The 22557-nt window shown below is 39.2% G+C and overlaps 1 protein-coding gene across 7 annotated transcripts in view; it reads right to left on the bottom strand.

Moving 5' to 3' along the window:
• Positions 1-22557, bottom strand: part of ASCC1 (activating signal cointegrator 1 complex subunit 1) — a 121069-nt gene that overhangs the window by 40359 nt on the left and 58153 nt on the right. For 4 of the 7 annotated variants that reach the window (XM_055353510.2, XM_063709992.1, XM_055353508.2 and 1 more), the window contains exon 7: positions 16066-16185. The exons of the other annotated variants lie outside the window; for them this stretch is intronic. In XM_055353510.2, coding sequence (XP_055209485.1) covers positions 16066-16185 — 120 coding nt within the window. The remainder of the gene's footprint in view (positions 1-16065; positions 16186-22557) is intronic. 7 annotated transcript variants of the gene reach the window in all.

The following is a 22557-nucleotide window of genomic DNA, read 5'->3' as shown; positions in this document are numbered from 1 at the left end:
GAGGGTCTGCAGCTTCGTTCCTGAAGTCAGCGAGACCACGAACCCACTGGAAGGAACAAACAACTCCGGATGCGCCACCTTTAAGAGCTGCAACACTCACTGCGAAGGTCTGCAGCTTCACTCCTGAAGTCAGCAAGACCACAAACCCACCGGCAGGAAGAAACTCCGGACACATCTGAACATCTGAAGGAACAAACTCCGGACACACCATCTTTAAGAACTGTAACACTCACCACGAGGGTCCGCGGACTCATTCTTGAAGTCAGCAAGACCAAGAACCCACTGGAAGGAACCAATTCTGGACATACGACCATGCCCAGCTAATTTTTTTTTTTTAACTTTTTGTAGAGACGGGGTATCACTATATTGCTCAAGTAGGTCTTCAACTCCTGGCCTCAAGCGACCTTCCCTCCTTGGCCTCCCAAAGTGCTGGGATGACAGGTGTGAGCCACCATGCTAGGCCATCAGTGACAGTTTTTAAGAAGCAAGAAACAGGCCAAGCGCAGTGGCTCACGCCTGTCATCCCAGCACTTTGGGAGGCCAAGGCATGCAGATCACGAGGTCAGAAGTTCGAGATCAGCCTGGCCAACATGGTGAAACCCCATCTCTACTAAAGATACAAAAAATTAGATGGGTGTGGTGGTGCATGCCTGTAATCCCAGCTCCTTGGGAGGATGAGGCAGGAGAATAGCTTGAACACGTGAGGCGGAGGTTGCAGTGAGCCAAGATCGCGCCATTGCACTCCAGCCTGGAGTGCAAGACTCCATCTCAAAAAAAAAAAGGAAAAAACATAAGGAAAAATTAAAAACAACTAAAAGCATGGAAACCAATTAAGAGAGATGTTGTGCTTCCTTATATAGTTATCTTAATCTTTTTCCCCAATTACAAAAATAATACAAGCTCATTATAGAACATATGAAAAAAGTACAGAAAAGCATAAAAAGGAAAACATAACCTCACCACGCAGATAAACACTTAACCTTTTGTGTTAAATGTATATCTATAGATGGTGAGGTTATGTAATCAGAAAAAATTTTCAGATAAACTGCTTTTAAAAGTTTCTGATTAACACCATCTAAGAACCATAATATTTCTTCTTCTTCTTTTTTTTTTTTTCAGAGACAGGGTCTCACTCTCTCATCCAGGCTAGAGTGCAGTGGCACAATCTCAGCTCACCGCAACCCTCTGCCTCCCAGGCTCAAGCGATTCTCCTGCCTCAGTCTCCCAAGTAGCTGGGATTACAGGCGTGTGCCACTACCACCGGCTAATTTTTGTATTTTTAGTAGAGACAGGGTTTTGCCACGTTGCCCAGGCTGGTCTCAAACTCCTGCCCTCAAACGATCCACCTGCCTTGGCCTCCCAAAGTGTTGGGATTACAGGCGTGAGCCACTGTGCCTGGCTGAACCATATATTTCTAAATATAACTTAGGTCTGAATATAACCATGCACCGCAAATTGCACTTCAGTTACAAATCACAACAGAATAATTCCTCACTTTCCCCCTTAATCTCTTGAAGAAAAAAAGTAGACAGGGAGTTCAGCTATATAAAACTGAACATGAAACACGAAGCATGAAATACTGGAGCAAGTAAACTAAACAGACTACATGAAAGAAATCAGTTTCCACCTTTGTCTTTCTGGAAAACTAGGATTTCTGACAATTTACAGACTCAAAACTTTGAAGGGACTAATATCCTTTTAAAAGTTCTAGTGTAACCTGCTCTTTTTACACAGGAGGAAATGATGCAGAGAGGCTGGGTTGCTCAGTCAGTGACAGAGGAACCAGAATCCAAGTCTACAGGCAGCCTGTGCTGTTTCCTTTTTCTTTTTTTTTTTTTTTTTTGAGATGGAGTCACTCTGTCACCTAGGCTGCAGTGCAGTGGCGCAATCTTGGCTCACTGCAACCTCCATCTCCCGAGTAGCTGGGATTACAGACATTCGCCACCACACCCGGCTAATTTTTGTGTTTTTAGCAGAGATGGGGTTTTGCCATGTTGGGCAGGCTGATCCCCTGACCTCAGGTGATCCGCCGGCCTTGGCCTCCCAAAGTGCTGGGATTACAGGCGTGAGCCACCGCGCTCGGCTTGTTCTGTTTTCAGTTCACTGTGCACTCCATGAAGACTGGCTATTTGTCTTATTCACTGTTTTATCTCTGCACCTAAACTAATGCCTAATTGGCACATAATCAGTGCTCAACAGTCTTTACATGCATTCATGAATGAATTCACAGATAGCAAATATTTTGGAATTCTATTAAGAGAGCTTAAGGGTACTTGGACATAATCACTAAATTTCAGGTTGACAGTATGTCACTATATTTCTTTTTTCTTTTCTTTTTTTTTTTTTTGAGACGGAGTCTCACTCTGTTGCCCAGTCTGGAGTGCAGTGGCACAATCTCTGCTCATTGCAACCTTCGCCTCCCAGGTTCAAGCGATTGTCCTGCCTCAGCCTCCTGAGCAGCTGGGACTACAGATGCCCGCCACCACACCCGGCTAATTTTTTGTATTTTTTAGTAGACACAGGGTTTCACCGTGTTAGCCAGGATGGTCTCGATCTCCTGACCTCGTGATCCACCCAACCTTGGCCTCCTAAAGTGCTGGGATTACAGGCGTGAGCCACGGCACCCAGCCATTTCTAACAGTATATTATTTCAATTCTTATTTCATTGATCCTTTCCTGTTTATGAATAAATCACAAAGCTTCTCTATGCCTTTGCTTCCTAATAAGCAAATTAAATATAACAGAGTTGCTATGAAAAAAGGAATGAACTATTCTTAAGCAGCTTTATCACTTAGACAGTGCTTTGGATTTGAAAACAGAAGCCAGTTATTAATGCACTAAATCTAAGCTCTTAATTTAAAGGCCTGTAAGTGCTATAAAGCTCAAGCATTCCAGGACCATCTTTACAGATAAGGAGTTTGTGCTGCAGAATGATCACTGACTGCCTAGAAAGTGCAAATTTCAGGCTTTTGTTTGGGCTTTCCCTCCCAGTTTAATTCAGCTCCATCCAATTAATGCTTCCTGAGTGCTCACTGTGTACAGACATCATCCTAGTGACTACAAGAATAAAAACTAAGCAAAGATGGTCCTTGTTATTAACAGATCTACAATCCACTAAGATAAAATTTTGTTATTATTTTTATATGAGACTATAAAGTAGATTTTGGTAACAATATAAGCAATACAGAGTGTTTCGGGTAATTTAAAAGTGGAAGAGATTATAGTGGGGTTAGGACCAGTATAGGTTACAAGGAGGATGGGCTTAGGATAAGAAGCTAACTGCACTCAATGCATTTTTTTACATCACTTGAATGAATAAATAACAAACATTCTTCAAACATCTGTGTCACGCATTACAAAAGGCAGCCAAATAACACATAACTCCCTGCCCCCAAGAATCTTACAGTCTATTTAAGAAAAAGAAGAAAGGATGGCAAGAGGAAAGAGAAACAGCATTTGGACAAAAGAGGAGTAATATAAGGGAAATTTCAGTCACAAGAAACAATATTAACAACAAAAGATCAACAACCAATAATGAAGCAGGCTGGGGCCCAGGGCAGGCACTAGATAGTGGGAGATAAAGCTGAAGTATTAAGATGATGTCATACTGGAAGATCTTGAATGCTAGACTGAGGATTATGAATTCAAAAGATGATGAGAAATGATGAAAGATTTTTAAGCAAAGTCCTATGGTACATAAGCTATTGCTTAGACTGATGTAGTAGTATTCCATAATATCTATATTCACTAACATAAAAGTAATGTGTAGGTTATATTTCACAAGAATGAACTGCAGAAATATATGTGTAATGTGATCAATTTATGTAAAATTATATGCATAGACAATGACTCTTGGTATTTGCTCTGGGGAGGAAAACTCAAGAGTTGGAGGAGGGGGAAAAGGAACTGTTTAATTTTCACTTCACCTATCTGTAAGATTTTATTTTTATAGGCAAAAACAACGTAAAAAGAGGCTTGGCTGTGAAAGGAAGATGGCAAACTATGTATAGTGATGCTGGGCTGCACCATTGTGGAATTTAATGCACACATATATACCTCTCTCATCTTTTCACCAAACGCTCAAAAGAGTAGACTATATCCACTTATTTTTAATGTCCTCTTTCTGTCCCATAAGCACAGGCTTTACAGTCAAACAGAGCTGGGTCAAACCACAATTCTACCACTTACAAGCACATACTAATTACCACTAACCTGGAGCTGACCAAGTATACCAAGTATAACATCAAATTGTTTATATATATATAGATATATCTATATCTCTATCTCTATCTCTATATAGATATAGAGATAGAGATAGAGATAGAGATATAAATATAGATATACAGATACATATAGATATATATCGGACAAGCTAAAAGAAAAAAATTACTTGTTATCCACAAATAACGACTGGTAAATTGTTTATGTATCCAGGCTGACTTATTCTTCTATTGCTCTCTCTTCCCACTTTTGAGATAGAAGTCAGTATACAAATTGCTTTGTAATCTCTTTTTAACACATAATAATCTACAGTGAATACTTTCCCAAGATATAATGTTTAGTCAACCCACAGTATTCTCTATTCTACAGATGTTCTACAGTTTATTTTCCATCAATTTGATTTTGATGACCACTTAGACTGCCGCCAGTATTTACTGTGTTATATACAATACTGTAATCGGGATCTTCATATAGATATTTGTCCATATTTCTGATTAATTCCATTGGATAAATTCCTACAGGGAAAATCAGCAAAGTCTAAGAAATACAAAATAAAACTCTGGGAGTAAAAGGCGAATATGCTCTCTAGAAAGCTTATATTAATTTATACTTTTACCAGCAATGACCTTCTCATGTCTCTTATCAAACATCTACCTAGTTTTCTTCTACTTTTAAAATTAGCCTTCCTTGTAACAGATGAATTACTGAATAGATTTAAGCTCCCTAACATAAGAGCCATTGTACCCATTTTTGTTTCCCTTACGGTATCTGGTACAATGCCTGGTACTTTGTAGGTACTAAACTACTTATTTTTGGATATTTATCTTTTGTCTAACTACTTATTAGCACTTTTACTGATCTCTTATCAGTGTTAAAGCTTTTACAAGTATTTTTAGTAGAATGCTATTTATTTGCAAATAATGACCATTGGTCTTCTAAAAAAATGTTCCCACACAACACCTATGTACTCTGTAAAATTGTCTCTGTAGCTGGGGTATTAGCCAAAACTTTCAGAACAGTGTGTTTAATATTAATGATAAATGTAGGCAACCCTGTTTTCTGATTGTAATGGGAATAAACCTGGTATAATACTGTTCAATATGATTGTTGATTTAAAATAGACATCATATTAGACAGTATCTATTTTTATTTTTTGAAAGTTTCTTTAAAAAATATTAAATTTTTTCAAAAGTCTTTCAGCCATGCACTTAGCTATTATTTTTTAATTTGACCCATTTAGTAGGATATTATTAGATTTTTCTGTTCCTAATTCATCTTTGCATTCCTGAGATGAACCAGTTTAGTCATGAGAGTTCACATTCATCTTATTCTTACCCTCTACTTTCAGAAAATTGCCAAATCCAGCAGATTTCACTTTTTTTTTTTTTTTTTTGGTGAGACGGAGTCTTCCTCTGTTGCCCAGGCTTGAGTGCAGTGGTGTGATCTCAGCTCACTGCAACCTCCACCTCCCAGGCTCAGACAATCCTCCTGCCACAGCCTCCGGAGGAGCTGGGATTACAGGCATGTGCCACCATGCCCGGCTAATTTTTGTATTTTTCGTAGAGACGGGGTTTCACCATGTTGGCCAGGCTGGTCTTGAACTCCTGACCTCTGGTGATCTGCCCGCCTCAGCCTCCCAAAGTGCTGGGATTACAGGTGTGAGGCACTGCACCCGGCCAGATTTCACTATTCTTGCATCCACGTGATTCTCATTGCTACTGCTCTAGTTCAGGCCTTCTTTGCTTCTCAGCTGGACTACAGTAATGGCTTTTAAATACCTCCCCCTCCTGTTCCTGATACTTCGTTTCCATTACACATGTAGTATATAATTGCATACAATTCATATAGTGTCTCAATTTATTTATAATTTCCTGCAAAAAGGTATTAAATGGGCCGGGCACGGTGACTTAACACCTGTAATTCCAGCACTTTGGGAGGGCTGAGGCGGGTGGATTACGAGGTCAGGAGATCAAGACCATCTTGGCTAACATGGTGAAACCCCACCTCTTCTAAAAATACGAAAAATTAGCCGGACATGGTAGTGGGCGCCTGTAGTCCCAGCTACTTGTGAGGACAAGGCAGAAGAATGGCGTGAACCCAGGTGGCGGAGCTTGCAGTGAGCAGAGATGGCGCCACTGCACTCCAGCCTGGGTGACAGAGTGAGACTCCGTCTCAGAAAAAAAAAAAAAAAAAGGTATTAAATGTGTTTTGTCATAGTTATTCCTAATTTCCTTATAATTTTTGTTGCTACTATAAATGTGTTTTATTTTAAATGATACTGCTTTCTGTTTGCTGCTGGTATACAGAAAACCAAAGGATTTTATTATACTGATTTTACAGTCAATCACCTTACTAAACTCCCTTTTTGTTGTTGTTGTTGTTGTTGTTGTTAAGAGACAGGGTCTCTCTGTTGCTCAGACTGGCCTCAAACTCCTGGGCTCAAGCAACCCTCCAGTCTCAGCCTCTCAAGTAGCTGGAATTACAGATGCATACCACCACGCCTCAAACTCCCTTATTATTTCCTAATAACTTGGTAACTGCAGGTAACCCTGTTTTATCTCTGGTCAGAAAGTATAATATGTAAGATACCAACTCATTAAAATGTACTAAGCCTTACTTTATGATCTAGTATGTAATCAATTTTTTTCTACTGTTCCATGTGCCTGAAAAGAATATGAATTCTCTAATTACTGGGCATATAATTCCAGAGATGACTATTAGATAAAACTTGTTCATGGTTAAAATATTCCGCATCTTTACTGACTTTATATCTGCTTGATCTACCAATAATTAAGAAATAGGTTGCAATCTCCTCCTATGATGAAGGGTTTCTCAGTTTTTCCCTAATAAAAAATTAACTATACAAATTTCACTTAATCTACTTTGAGGCTGTTCTATTAGGCTCATACAAGTTCAGAACTGTTATATCTTCCTGGTAAAATGAACCCTTTATCATATATAATAGCCTTCTCTATTGCTAATAATGCATTTTTTTCTTTTCTTTCTTTTTTTTTTTTTTAACAGTCTCACTCTGTTGCCCACATGTGATCTTGGCTCACTGCAACCTCTGCATCCTGGGTTCAAGCAATTATCTGTCTCAGCCTCCTGAGTAGCTGGGATTACAGGGACCTGCCACCACGCCGTTAATTTTTGTATTTTTAGTAGAGATGGGGTTTCACCATCTTGGCCAGGCTGGTTTTGAACTCCTGACCTCATGATCCACCCGCCTCAGCCTCCCAAAGCGCTGGGATTACAGGTGTGAGCCACCACAGCCGGCTGCATTTTTTCTTTATCATGTTTGATATTAATTCAGTTACACCAACTTTCTTTTGGTGTTTGCCTCATATATCTTTTTCCTTTGTACTATTTCAACCTTATGTAGACATGTCACTTATTAAAAGCATATAACTTAATTTTGGCTATATCTAATCCTATATTTTCTTAACTGGTGAGTTTATTCCATTAACATATATTGTAATTATTATATGTCTGGATTTCTTCCCACCACCTTACTTCTTAATTTCTGCTCATTCCACTTTTTCCTATGCTTCTTGTCCCTTCTTGGATTGAATTTGTGTTTGTCCCCTTTTTTCTGTCTCTACTTGTTTGGAATTTACACTATTTTTAGACTTATTTTTAAATTTTTACTATGTACATTTAGCTTTTCAAAGTCTAAAGTTAATTAATATCTTAATATCCTGCCTCTCCCTTGAAATTAAAAAAAAACTCTAGAATACTTCAATTCTAGAATTCCCCTTAGTCCTGATTTACCTGCTGTTAGTTGATATTTTAGTTCTATCATTTTTAAACACCCCCTTAAATATAAAATGATTATTTTATACAGACTATTTTATTTACCCACGATTGCTTTCTGCATCTCATACTAGCCTCCTTATATCTCAGACTTTCTGGATTCATTTTCCTTTTCCGAAATATACCCTTTAGAAGTTCCTTTACTGTGGTTATCTCACAGTGGTAAATTCTCTCCGTTTTTGTTCATCTCTGAAAGTTTTTATTTCATACCTTTGTTGTTTAAATATTTTATTTTTTTCCTGAGTACACAATTCCAGGTTGCTGGTTGTTTTAACATTCAGAAAATATTATTCTGATGTCTCTGGCTTCTGTTATTGAGAAGTCTGCTGTCGTCATAATTGTCAATCCTCCATAGGTGGCTTCTTTTAAGATCTTCTCTTTGTCTTTAATGATCTGTAGTTCCATTATAATCTATCTTGATGTGGATTTCTTTTTATGTATTGTTTGCATTTAATCTTTTTCCTCTTATCTACTGCTTCTACCTTAATCCAAGCACCCCTCTAATTTCTTCAGGTCGCCATCTGTATCACTCTCCTACTCCTCATGCCCCATCTATATCTGGAGTTTGCCAGGCTTTTTCTTGCCATGGGGCTTTTGCTCTGCTCTTGCGTTTGCCTAAAAGCTGGAAAGAACCTTCCCACCACTCTTAGCCTGCAAACTCCAACTCTTTTAGATCTCAGTTTAACATCAATTCCTTAGACAGGCTTTTAACATCAATTCCTTAGAGAAGGTTTCCTTGAGGCTTTTTCTTTTAAGTTTCATTTAATCTTGATAAAGCAGTGAAAATGGTAAGTGTTATTAAATCTCTTCCCTAAATTGCCATAATAGTTTCCCTCTGTTACAGAGCATCGTTTTTCCCTTGCTCAGTCTTTATCCCACTTTGCAATTACATAAATATATTCATGTGGTATTTGTTAATGTCTGTTTTCCCCACTTGTCTGCAAACTACACTGGAGCAATGGCTGTGTCTGCCTTTATTCACTACTCTATACTCAGACTATAACACAGTACCTGGGATACAGTAGGCTTTCAATAAAGTTTTGTTGAATAAACAAATGACCAAATGGAAAAAAACTTCCTTTAAGTGGCATATAACAGCACTTCTAGATCTAAACCCTGCCTGTTCTGCAGCCTCATCTCCCACCTTACCCCATTCCCATCTCACACATTCTATTGGAAAATAATGCTCTTTCGTGCCTCTGTGACTTTGCATTTGCTATTTATTCCCATTTCCTAAAAAGGTACTCCTTTAGCCTGCGAACTCTTTATTCAGCAAAGAAACCTCCTCCATGAAGCCTTCCTTTAGGAGATTTGCCCATCCGTGGGCAGAGTTGTCCTGCCCTTCCCAACAGCCCTGGCATCTCAATCACAGCCTCACCCTAGTGGATCTTAATGGCTGCCATCTGCCTCTTGTGGATGACAGAAGTGCTATGGTCTACTGCCCTGCATATCCTAGGCATTCAAAGAATGCCTGGGGAAAGGGGACTAGAAAGGCCATGCAGAGCAGAATAACTGAGGGTGTCAGGTCTTTGAGGAGATAAGAAGAAATGGGGTCACGAGAATAAGTAAAGGGATTAGTCTCATCAGAGGGAACGTTTTCAGAAAAACAAGGAAACTCAGTTGAGTGCAGGAGATAAAAATAGGTGAACTGTGATGGGAAAAGGAGGAAGTTGAGGCAGTGGCTTCATGTTCTCAGCAAAATAGGATAAACCATTCTTTTGAGAGGGACAAGGGTGGAGGGTTTAGAGAGTAACAGACCAAACAGAATAGCCACAGTGTTCAGTGTATAAGTCCTAACAGCTGACTCCTAGCTAATGTAAAAGCTTCCTTAAACAAATTTCTTACCAGTCACACTTTACCAAACCAAACCAAGGATGCATTAGTAAGCGTAACTCCACTGTCCCAGCTCTCTGTTTCCAGAGAACAAATCTGATCTAAGTGGTTACGTCCTTTTAAAGGTCAGGCATTTCACATTCAATCATTTAAGGGAATCTTTGATTTAAAATACTATATATGAAAGCATACCAAAAAAAGTTAAGTGCTTGTATCTTCATTACATGTATTTTACTACACACAGTTCTTGTATTGAGCTGTCTTTTCACATAAAGAAAAAGATTGGTCCTTAAAAACAGGGCCATGTGTTACTAGCTTCTGTATCAATTTGCACTGTCTTGCAAAATATCTTGCACAAAGGAGGCATTCAGATAGTTTTTTAATGAAATTAAATAAGTGAATAAGTCCCTTAGGCATCCTAGATTTTGGAAGGGGAATTTACAAATCTTTTTGAAATAATACAAAAGTGGCTATTCTCAGGAAGAGGAATAGACAATAGAAAAGAGAAACTAGAGCAGTACAAGAGGTGAGAATTATCCAAAAATGTTCTTGGTTGATTGCACTAGTGGATTCAGTGGATATTTCACAACACCTTTTATTTTTTTTGTGATGGAGTTTCGATCTGTTGCCCAGGCTAGAGTGCTGTGTCACGATCTTGGCTCACTGCAACCTCTGCCTCCAGGGTTCAAGTGATTCTCCTGCCTCAGCCTCCCGAGCAGCTGCGTTACAGGCATAAGCCACCACGCCCAGCTAATTTTTATATTTTTAGTAGAGACGAGGTTTCGCCATGTTGGCCAGGCTGATCTCGAACTCCTGACCTCAGATGATCCACCCACTTTGGCATCCCAAAGTGCTGGGATTACAGGCATGAGCCACTGTGGCTGGCCTAAAATAATAAATTTTAGGTTAAATTTTCCACTCTAAGAATTGGAACATAGTCTATCCTACTCAACTTAGCATATACACACTGAAAACCTTCTTAGTTCAGGGCACAGCTTTGCTATCTATATGTTCCTTACCCAAATCACTTAGGCTCTCTGAACTTCCCTGATCTATAAAATGGGCATAAAAACAGTATTTATCTTACACAGATGTTACGAAGACTAAATGGAAATAATACGATCTAAGCACCGTGCCAGGCAAGAGTAAGTGCTAAGCAAAGTTAGTTATAATTCCTTGGAAACTATAATCTAAAATGTTAGAGATAAAATATTACTTAGACCAGTGGTTCTTACAGTGTGGTCTGTGGGTCTCCGGAGGTCTCTGAAACTCTTTTAGGGAGTCCATAGGTCAAAACTATTTTTATAATATTTATGACATTATTTATCTTTTTAATGGGGATGACATTTGCACTAATGGTGCAAAAGCAATGGTAGGTAAAGCTGCTGGCACCCTAGCATGAATTACAGTAACGGCATCAAACTGTGCTAGTAGCAGTATATTCTTCACTATATATTTACAAGTTTTTTTAAGTTTCATTTAATCTTGATAAAGCAGTAAAAATGATTTTATTAAATCTCAGCCCTTGAGTACACATCTTTTAATATCCTGTGTGATGAAACTGGCAGTATGTATAAAGCACCTGTTCAAGCTGTGTTCCTTTTGGAAAAAGAAATACAAAAAGTAAATTTAAAAAAATAAACGAATAAAGTACTTGGTCCATATACCTAAGTAGATGGCTATCTGGAAAAACGCACTTGTGAGCTGTCTGAATTGTGAGCTGAACTAGTCTTGATCCATAGAACACCATTTTTACTTAAAAGAACCACAGACAAATTATGGTTATTCAGGCCTAGCTATTTGGCAGACATTTTCTCAAAAGAGAAAATCAAGGAAAATAACTGTCAGTATTTGGTGCCAATATTAAAATTCGAGCTTTCAAGTAAAAATTAGAATTTTGGAAAATGTGTATCTGCCACCATGAGTTTGACAGCTTCCCAATGCTTAAAAATTTTGATGAAATTGGTAGTGATATTAACATATTTTAAATACTGCAAAATAAAATGTGTCAACACTTGAGAAATCTGCATAACTCAGTGAACCAGTATTTTCTAAATAACCGATGTTAGAAAACTGTGCATGGGTTAAAGATCCAGTCAAAATGTGTAACAGACCAATGGATTTTAATGTAAGAGAGTATGAATGTTCACTAATACAGCTTCAGATTCCACACTGCAACTAATCTTTAAAAAAAAAAACTATGACTTGTCAAATTTAGAGTAGTATGAGATATCCACAATTATCTGAAAAGATCATTAATGTACTCCCCATTTTTCTAACTACATATCTGTATCCGTGAGGCTGGATTTTCTCATATACTTCAATCAAAACAACACATCACAATAGACTGAATGCAGAAGCAGGTATGAGAAACCATTTGTCTTCTATTAAAGAGATTCAAAAATATGTAAAACCATGCCTATCTTCTCACTAAATTTGGGGGTTGGAAAATAGAGTTACTTTTCAGTCCAAAAAAAAAAAAGTGTTGTGGCTGGGCACGGTGGCTCATGCCTGTAATCCCAGCACTTTGGGAGGCCAAGGCGGACAGAGCACAAGGTCAGGAGATCAAGACCATCCTGGCTGACACGGTGAAACCCTGTCTCTACTAAAAATACAAAAAATTAGCCAGGCGTGGTGGCGGGCGCCTGTAGTCCCAGCTACTCAGGAGGCTCAGGCAGGAGAATGGCGTGAACCCAGGAGGCGGAGCTTGCAGTAAGCCTAGATCGTGCCACTGCACTCCTGCCTGGGCGACAGAGCAAGACTCCGTCATAAAAAAAAAAGAAAAAAAAAAAAAAAAAAAGGTGTTGTTTAAGTTGTGTTATTTTTTAATGAATAAACAAATAAGTAAATTTCTCAGTTTTAATTTCTACTCAGGTAAATACTGACAGATACAACTCATGTAAAACAAAAACTCTTTGAGGTTCTCAATAATTTTTAAGAATTATGAGACTGTGAGACCAAAAAGTTTCAGAACTGCCATCTTAGATGATTCATTGTTTCTGTTCACAAAGTTGAAAAATAATCTACCCTATACATAGTACATTGTAGTTCTATAATACTGTGAAGGCATTTGGATACTTAGAACACAAAGTAAATGATCCAGATATCAAATTTCAACCTGGCGGAAATGTTTTGGGATATCCTAGTATGTGATCTCCTATAAAGTAACAATGTGCTCCTGGTTTTTAAGGTAGGTCATCAGTATGCTGTTTAGGCACACACCAGATATTGAGGAAAAGAAAAATCTGGCGGCCAGGCACGGTGGCTTACACCTGTAATCCCAGCACTTCCGGAGGCCGAGGCAGGTGGATCACCTGAGGTCAGGGGTTCGAGACCAGCCTGACCAATATGGTGAAACCCGTCTCTACTAAAAATACAAAAATTAGCCGGGCATGGTGGTGGGCATCTGTAGTCTCAGCTACTCGAGAGGCTGAGACAGGAGAATTGCTTGAACCTGGGAGGCGGATGTTGCAGTGAGCTGAGATCACACCACTGCACTCCAGCCCGGGCAACAAAAGCAAAACTCTGTCTCAAAAAAAAGAAAAATCTGGCACAGAACACACACCAAAATAGCTCCTATGCCATTCTATACCATTTTTCCTCCCTTCTCCCCAAAACTTGCTTCCAAATGAAATGAGATAAGACACCATTGAGATTATCAATTCAAATTAAGACAACAGAAACCTTATAAGAAATCCTGCGGGAAAGCAAATAAATGTGGGAGCCTGCCTAGAGAATCAGATTTTCTCTAGAAGGTTTCTGGCTCAGTGTGAACCTTCTTCTACCCTGCCCTAAATAAAAAGACCACACAAAAACAAATTTCCAGTGCATGTGGGGCTCTCTGTTCACCAAAAGCTTTGATTCAACTAATAAATGACGTTAACATTGGAAATGGCTCTGAATGCCAAGGCCAGCCTTAGAAATCGCCTCAACTGCAGACTGAGAATCGCTGGGAGGGATGTAGGTGTAGTAAGAACAAAAAATTAAAAAGAGTAAACATTTGCAACTTACAGAATGGGAGAAAATTTTTGCAGTCCACCCATCTGACAAAGGGCTAATATCTAGAATCTACAAAGAACTTAAACAAATTTACAAGAAAAAATCAAACAACCCCATCAAAAAGTGGGCAAAGGATATGAACACTTTTCAAAAGAAGACATTTATGTAGCCAACAGACACATGAAAAATGCTCATCATCACTGGTCATCAGAGAAATGCAAATCAAAACCACAATGAGATACCATCTCACACCAGTTAGAATGGTGATCATTAATAAGTCAGGAAACAACAGGTGCTGGAGAGGATGTGGAGAAATAGGAACGCTTTTACACTGTTGGTGGGAGTGTAAACTAGTTCAACCATTGTGGAAGACAGTGTGGCGATTCCTCAAGGATCTAGAACTAGAAATACCATTTGACCCAGCAATCCCATTACTGGGTATATACCCAAAGGATTATAAATCATGCTACTATAAAGACATATGCACACGTATGTTTATTGTGGCACTATTCACAATAGCAAAGACTTGGAACCAACCCGCATGGCCATCAATGATAGACTGGATTAAGAAAATGTGGCACATATACACCATGGAATACTATGCAGCCATAAAAAAGGATGAGTTCACGTCCTTTGTGGACATGGATGAAGCTGGAAACCATCATTCTGAGCAAACTATATGCAAGGACAGAAAACCAAACACTGCATGTTCTCACTCATAGGTGGGAATTGAACAAGGAGAACACTTGGACACAGGGCGGGGAACATCACACACCTGGGCCTGCTGTGGTGTGGGGGGCCGGGGGAGGGATAGCATTAGGAGAAATACCTAATGTAAATGATGAGTTAATGGGTGCAGCAAACCAACACGGCACATGTATACATATGTAACAAACCTGAACATTGTGCACATGTACCCTAGAACTTAAAGTATAAAAAAAAAAAGAGTAAACATTTTTGATGTTTCGATAATGTAAGTCTGTGCCAAGCACTATTTTAAGCATTTTAAATAATTTAAGTAATTTAATCTTTTTAATTTTTTTTTTTTTTTTAGACAGAGTCTCGCTCTGTCACCAGGCTGGAGTGCAGTGGCACAATCTCGGCTCACTGCAACCTCCGCTTCCCTGGTTCATGTGATTCTCCTGCCTCAGCCTCCCAAGTAGCTGGGACTACAGGCGCATGCCACCACACTGGCTAATTTTTTGTATTTTTTTAGTAGAGATGGGGTTTCACCATGTTAGCCAGGGTGGATTCGATCTCCTGACCTCGTGATCTGCCCACCTCAGTCTCCCAAGGCACTGGGATTACAGGCGTGAGCCACCGCAACCAGCCAATTTTTTTTTTTTTTTTTTTTTTTTTTGAGACAGGGTCTCGCTCTGTCGCCCAGGCTGGAGTGCAGTGGTGTGATCACAGCTCACTGCAGCCTTGACCTCCTCAGGCTCAGGTGATCCTCCCACCTCAGCCTCCTGAGCAGCTGAAACTACAGGTGCACACCATCATGCCTGGCTAATTTTGTTTTGGGGTTTTTTTTTTTTCTTTTGTATAGAGAGAGTTTCTTTCACTCTGCTGCCCAGGCCAGTCTTGAACTCCTAGGCTTAAAGCAATCCACCCACCTCGGCCTCCCAAACTGCTAGGATTATGGGCGTGAGCCACGCATGCCCAGCCAAAATTAAGATTAATAACCTTATGAAGTTGGTAAAGTTTTCATCCCCATTTTGTCCTGGTATCCACTACAACTGCATTACATCACGTTTGAAACTCACTCTAAAATGCCATCCTTCCTGCCTCTTATCCTGGAAAACACAAAGGAACCACTGAGTTCCACAAAGACTAGATTGTTACTATCAACACCCGTTATCCAAGTAACTCAGTAGCTACCACATTAGCCTGGTGCAGGGTGCGCGCCTATAGTCCCAGCTACTTGGGAGGCTGAAGCAGAAGGATCCCTGGAGCCCAGGACGCTGAGATCAGCCTGGGCATAGTAAGACCCCCATCCTAAAAGTCAGACTTAAAATCTGATACTTTTTCCTACAACAAATTCCTCTTTCAAGAGATTAACTTACTATTAAAAAAAAAGAGAAATAATTAACATGTTCTTTACAATAAGAACTCAAAGAAAAGGAATCAAAATGAATCAAACTTTTGAGGATGCTTTTAGGTACCGCTTGATTGAAACAAAGAAGCATTCCAGAAATATACCTGTTGGAGCCATCTTTCATATGGACTTTGGCGTAAAGAACATCCACCATGCCAGGATCATCATTCATGTATTCTATCCCTGCCATCTCCACTTCTAGGGGTTTACCCCCAGAAATATCACTGCAAAGGAAAAAGCATTAAGATATCTATAACTGTTTAAGCTAAGAGGGCTATTTTATTTTGAAACATGGTTAATACACATAGTCAAATATGTATGTTACTTGTACATGTGTACAAAAACATGGTAGTTGTGTTTTTTCCTAACATTATCTAATTGCCCTTCTAATTTCAAAATTAATAAATTTTCAATGCACACAAATTGGAAAACACCAGAAAGTATTTCCAATGTCAAACTACATTTATCCCAATACCAGTTTATTAGCACTGTCTCATAGAGAAAGTCAAGTGATGACAGTTCTGATCCATAAAGACATTTACTATGTTGGCTCATCTCTCAGGCGCCCATCTCTACTATTTCTACAAGTTACAAACAGCATTTCACTCATATAACAAAGGTGGAGGTATAAACTGATATCACATCTTTATTTACTTTTTTGTTTTGTTTTGTTTTGAGACGGAGTTTTGCTCTGTTGCCCAGGCTGGAGTACAGCGGCGCGATCTCAGCTCACTGCAACCTCCACCTCCCAGGTTCACGCCATTCTCCTGCCTCAGCCTCCCGAGTAGCTGGTACTACAGGCGCCCGCCACCATGCCCACCTAATTTTTTTGCATTTTTAGTAGAGACGGGGTTTCACCACGTTAGCCAGGATGGCCTCGACCTCCTGACCTCGTGATCTGCCCGCCTCGGCCTCCCAAAGTGCTGGGATTACAGGTGTGAGCCACCACGCCTGGCCTTTTTTATTTTTATTTTTTTTGAGACAGTTTTGCTAGTCGCCCAGGCTGGAGAGCAACGGCACGATCTCGGATTGCAACCTCCGCCTCCTAGATTCAAGTGATTCTCCTGTCTCAGCCTCCTGAGTAGCTGGGACTACAGGCACCTGCCACCACGCCAAGCTAATTTTTGTATTTTTAGTAGAGATGGGGTTTAGCTATATTGGCCAGGGTGGTCTTAACTCCAGACCTCAGGTGATCCTCCCGCCTTGGCCTCCCAAAGTGCTGGGATTACAGGCATGAGCCACTGCACTCAGCCTGATATCACATCTTTACAAGCAATCTGTCAATATTTATGAGAAGCCTTCATCAATAAAAACCCTTTCCCCAAGCAATTCCATTTCCAGGAGCCCATCCTAAGGAAACAATTTTGAATTCAGTTACACATCAACTTGTGTAACTGTTGATAAAGCAAAGTTCTCCTTTACAGAAGAATTCCAAAACTAATAAATGCAGAAGGAACAACGAAATTAGAATCTTGCAACCCCTGATAAAATAATAGATCTTGACAATGATCACCAATGGCTGCTAAAACTTGGGCAAAAGGCTGGGGGAAATATAAAGTGACCTCTCTAAAGAGGAGCTCTATAAATAATGATCATGATGACCACACCTGAACCCACTGACCAAGCTGAATATTAACAGTAAAAGAAACAACCAGACAATATGTGCCTCTTAGCATGATGCAATAAGAATATACTCATATTTATGAGAAATAATTTATGCATGGGTTTTTTTTTTTTTTGAGACAGGGCCACACTCTGTCACCCAGGCTGGAGTGCAGTGGTGTGATCTTGGCTCATTGCAACCTCCACCTCCCAGGTTCAAGCGATTCTTGTGCCTCAGCCTCCCAAGTAGCTGGAATTATAAACATGTGCCACCATGTCTGGCTAATTTTTATATTTTTAGTAGAGACTAGGTTTTGCCATGTTGCCCAGGCTGGTCTTGAACTCCTGGGCTGAAGACATCTGCCTGCCTTGGCCTCCCAAAGTGCTGGGATTACAGGCGTGAGCCACTGCACTTGGCCTATGCATAGGGTTTTAAATGAGGCATAAAGTTTTGTTTTGAGTACCAAAAGATTGGCAACAGACTAAAAGTCAAATAACATGGTACTGATTAGATAAATTATAATACTAAGAGCAATAAATAAACTATACACGTGACTAAGGAAGCTTTTAGGTACTGATATAAAACGATATAAAAACATTAAAAACTGATATAAAATGATATATAAAACTGATATAATAAGTTATATTTCTAAGTTTTAAAAAAGGTTTACAACAATGTGCATGCTATGCTACTTGTACAAAAGATGGAGGTATGAAAAAATATGTTATATATATTTGTTTATACATCTATAAAATCCCTGGAAGGATACAGAGAAAGTGGTACACTGGTTGCCTCTAGAGAGGAAAGCAGGTGGCTGATGAATTTCAGTGGTAGAGAAACTGCACTGCGTATCCTTTGCAACTTTAAATTTTTGAACTATGTAAATGTATTATCCATTAACAAGTTAGAATTTTAAAAAATATCCAAAATAAACCAAACACAAAAGTGTATATACTAAATAATTCTATTTATGGGACATTTAAAAACAAACCACCACATCTATGTAATAGAAATCTGAACAGAGGTTGCTTCTGGGAGAAGTGAATTCACTGGAAAAAGGCATGAGGGACCCTCATGGGGTGATGGCAATGTTCCACATCTTGATTTGGGTGAGGTTGCACAGGTATAGACATTGGTCAAAGCTCATCAACTACACCTAAGATCTGTGCATTTTTACTGTAAGTAAATTACACCTCAAAGGAAAAACATACATATATCGAAAATGTTAATGGTAATTATTTTTTAGTGGTAAGATTATAAAATGATATTTTATTTTTGTGTATCTGTAATTACTGGTTTTCCTAAAATTAACATGTATTACCTTTGTGTTAAGTAAAACCCCACCATCCTGTTTTCTTCCTGGACCCCTTAATAAAGAAACTTGTACTGCAACCAGAAAAGGCCTTGTTGTGCCATGCTGAAACCCAATTAAAAATCAGCTCACTGCACAGCCTTCTCCAAACCCCAAGGGGATAGGCACTTTCTCCATCTTATCCACATCTATATCCTCAAAATCTGACACCATGACTTATACAAAATGGGTGTTCAATAAATCTCTGGCAAACATTAAATGGATGTTTTAAGGGGGAAGCTGTTCTGGAAAATTTTGAGAAGAATATGGTCACAGGCTGATATATTAAATAGTTTGGATATTTGTCCCTGCCCAAGTCTCCTGTTGAATTGCAATCCCTAATGTTGGAGGTGGGCCTAGTGGGAGGTGTTGGGATCACGGGGACAGATCTCTTGTCAATGGCTTGGGCCATCCCCTTGGTGATAAATGAGCTCTCACTCTGAGTTCACACAAAATCTACTTGTTTCAAAGTGTATGGCACCTCCCCTGCCACTCTCTGTTGCTTGCTCCTGCTTCTGCTATGTGATGTGCTTGATCCCCTTCACCTTCTGCCATAATTGAAGCTTTCTGAGGCCTCCCCAGAAGCCGAGCATGCTTCTTGCAATCCTGCAGAACTGTGAGCCGATTAAACCTCTTTTCTTTATAAGTTACCCAGTCTCTGGTATTTCTTTATAGCAATAATGCAAGAACAGCATAATACACATGCTATATTGTCATTAAGTAAAAATGTGGTACTGCCTTAAAAACAAAAGCATTCGACCAGGTGCGGTGGCTCACGCCTGTAATCCCAGAACTTTGGGAGGCTAAGGCGGGTAGATCATGAGGTCAGGAGATCGAGACCATCCTGGCTAACATGCTGAAACACGGTGAAACCCCATCTCTACTAAATTTACAAAAAATTAGCCAGGCATGGTGGCGGGCGCCTGTAGTCCCAGCTACTCAGGAGGCTGAGGCAGGAGAATGGTGTGAACCCAGGGGGCGGAGCTTGCAGTGAGCAGAGATCTCGCCACCGCACTCCAGTCTGGGCGACAGAATAAGACTCCATCTCAGAAAAAAAAAGAAAAAAAAAGGATTTTAGGATCAATCAAAAGGCAGCTGGAAAAAAAGGAAAAAGTTGTCTTGACATTGAACCCAGGTCATGGGGATGCTCTTTGTAGCCTAGGAATCCTAATAGTGAAGATACCCTTAACACTTCAAGGCCTTATTATTGCATAAGACCAAAACTTTTCTCAGTATGAAACTAGTAACTCAATTATTTTAGGCAGACACTTTTCTTTCCATGTTGCCCAGGGTGGTCTCAAACTCCTGGGCTCAAGCAATCCTTCCAGCTTGGCCTCCCAAAGTGCTTGGGTTACAGGCATGAGCCACTGCGCCCGGCCCAGATACTTTTTCTAATTAAGAAAAATTACAGCCCTGATCATAATAAGTCTTCCTATAGCCACCTCTAATAAGAAGTGAAATGTTTCAAAACACAAGCCAAGCTCTGAACTGTCATCTGAGGTATGTAGCTTCCATCAATATACAATGTATCTCCATTCCAAGTACTAGCCAAAGAATTCAATTTGAAAGACTGCCACTGAATCCTATCAAAATGAAGTCAAAACAGTTCGTTTGAAAAAAAGTTTCACACTAAATACACATCCTCCGACATTTTTAAAGCTCTCACCCTGCATAGTTAAATCACCAGAAAGCATCACCACACCACTGGCTTAGATTCCCACTAAAATGTTTTTAATGGGTTATATTTAATGTTATACCTGCAATTTCTAAGGTCAACAGAAGAAAGACCCATATGAACAATGTTTTTATCTTCTGCAAAATTCCTGTTAAAGACACTGTCAATCATCATTCAGCGTTCTTTATTAAGATTTACATGACAAACTTTTGATGGATCGAGAACCAGAAAAGGTTACTCTCCTGAAAAAACTGTTATACTGGGGTTGGCTTCACAACAACCTGAGTGTACTTAACACTACTGAACTATGCACTTAAAATGGTTATGATGGCAAATTTTATGTTGTATTTTACCACAACTGAAAATTTTTTTAAACTATAAAAAAAATTGTCATACTGCTTTTTATCAGACAAGAACTATACTAAGTGGTGTATTTCTTTTTGTAATTTAGTTCAAGTACACTGGTGTCAGAAAATAGTACCAAACTTTAATGCTCAAGTACAATTATTACCTCACCTTGACTTTCAGATAGAATTTTCTCCCTATACCATCCTTATGGTTTCTAAATCTCTGACTGTAACATTTCTTTTGTATACATGTCCTCACTCTTAACTACCTCAAAAACTTGGAATTAGATGGGGTACTAAGAACAAAAAAAAATTAGAAACAATGAAACAGGATCCAAAGCCTGCTTTATGAGCAGAAACACAAACTCTTTCAACCCACCCCTAAGATTTATCAAGAGGGAGATGAAAGAGCAGGATAGAAATCCGATGGTTTGCCCGATAAACACTCTTTGTCTTAGTGGCCAAACAATTACATCTGGGACACCAGTAAGCAAATTACTTTCCAACTGATGACACGTGAGGCAATAATCAGGCATTAATGTTTGTTCATGGGTATTTTCTCTCCTCTTTCTAGTCCCTTTAAACTTCTTTGGTTTGACGTCAGGCCTGCTGGAAACACTGAGGCACAGGAGGGTGCTGCTGCGACTGAAGAAGAGCTGCACATTTGTCAGACTCCATACTCAGAGCCAGTGCACGGTCTGTGTCCTACATCTCACAAAGGAAAGTCACCAGGGACACAGCCGGAGCTTCCGAATTTACTAAACACTGAATAATTCATTCAAAATCTATAGAGCTACAAGAGCCTTTCACTGAAAAATTGAAACAAAACTCCTGTTTTTGGTCTCATAGCATCCTTCAAATTAAAAAACTACCCCCAAATTTAAAATGAATACTCAACTACTCATTTCTTCAATATAGCCATATAGCTCCACAGTTTAAATCAAATTCCAACATAGCCACATTTATTTCAATACTCCCATTTTAAAAACCATCAAATTAAACTACAGCACACTATGTACAGGTCTGTTCATTTTTCAGTGTTTTCGTTTCATATTTTAATTTGGGACCACTACACCATAAAAGGTTCAGGTTAGAAATGCCATTATTTATGGGCATTTTTTCTAAGTATACCAAGCACAAAGACTAAGGTCAAAGAGCAAGAAAAAATTCGATGATCCAATTTACTGATTTACTTACCAGAGATTTAACAGAAGTACCCTTTTTGTTTTTTTAAGAAGTAGTCTCTTCTCAGAAGTAAATCAGTTTTGCACTTTTTAAACAAATGCATGTGATGGGGGAAATCAGGAGAAGAAGGTTGGGGAGGCTTGCTTTATTTTACTCGCTGGTTCCACATCTTTCCAGCTTTTTAAAAAGAGCATCTTTAAACAAATTTTTGCATGCACTGCAGATTTTTGGCAGGGTAACTTTGTCCTATTTCAAAAGCTTTGCTGAATTTGAAAAACTACAATTACTGTTTTCATACTGTCATGTCAAAAATTCTGAGGAACTATTAAAACTGCTCTTTATTCCCTAGGCACACTAACTCTGACATGCTTAAAGGGCTGAGATTTGGCATTTAGTCACAAAAGGCACCAAGAAACATAAAAGGGAGGAACTCAG

The sequence above is a fragment of the Gorilla gorilla genome, chromosome 8 (genome assembly GCF_029281585.2).
Source record: "Gorilla gorilla gorilla isolate KB3781 chromosome 8, NHGRI_mGorGor1-v2.1_pri, whole genome shotgun sequence".
In the NCBI taxonomy this organism is placed as follows: Eukaryota; Metazoa; Chordata; class Mammalia; order Primates; family Hominidae; genus Gorilla; species Gorilla gorilla.
Note: the sequence above shows the minus strand (reverse complement) of the source record. Positions and strands in the feature narration are given on the sequence as shown.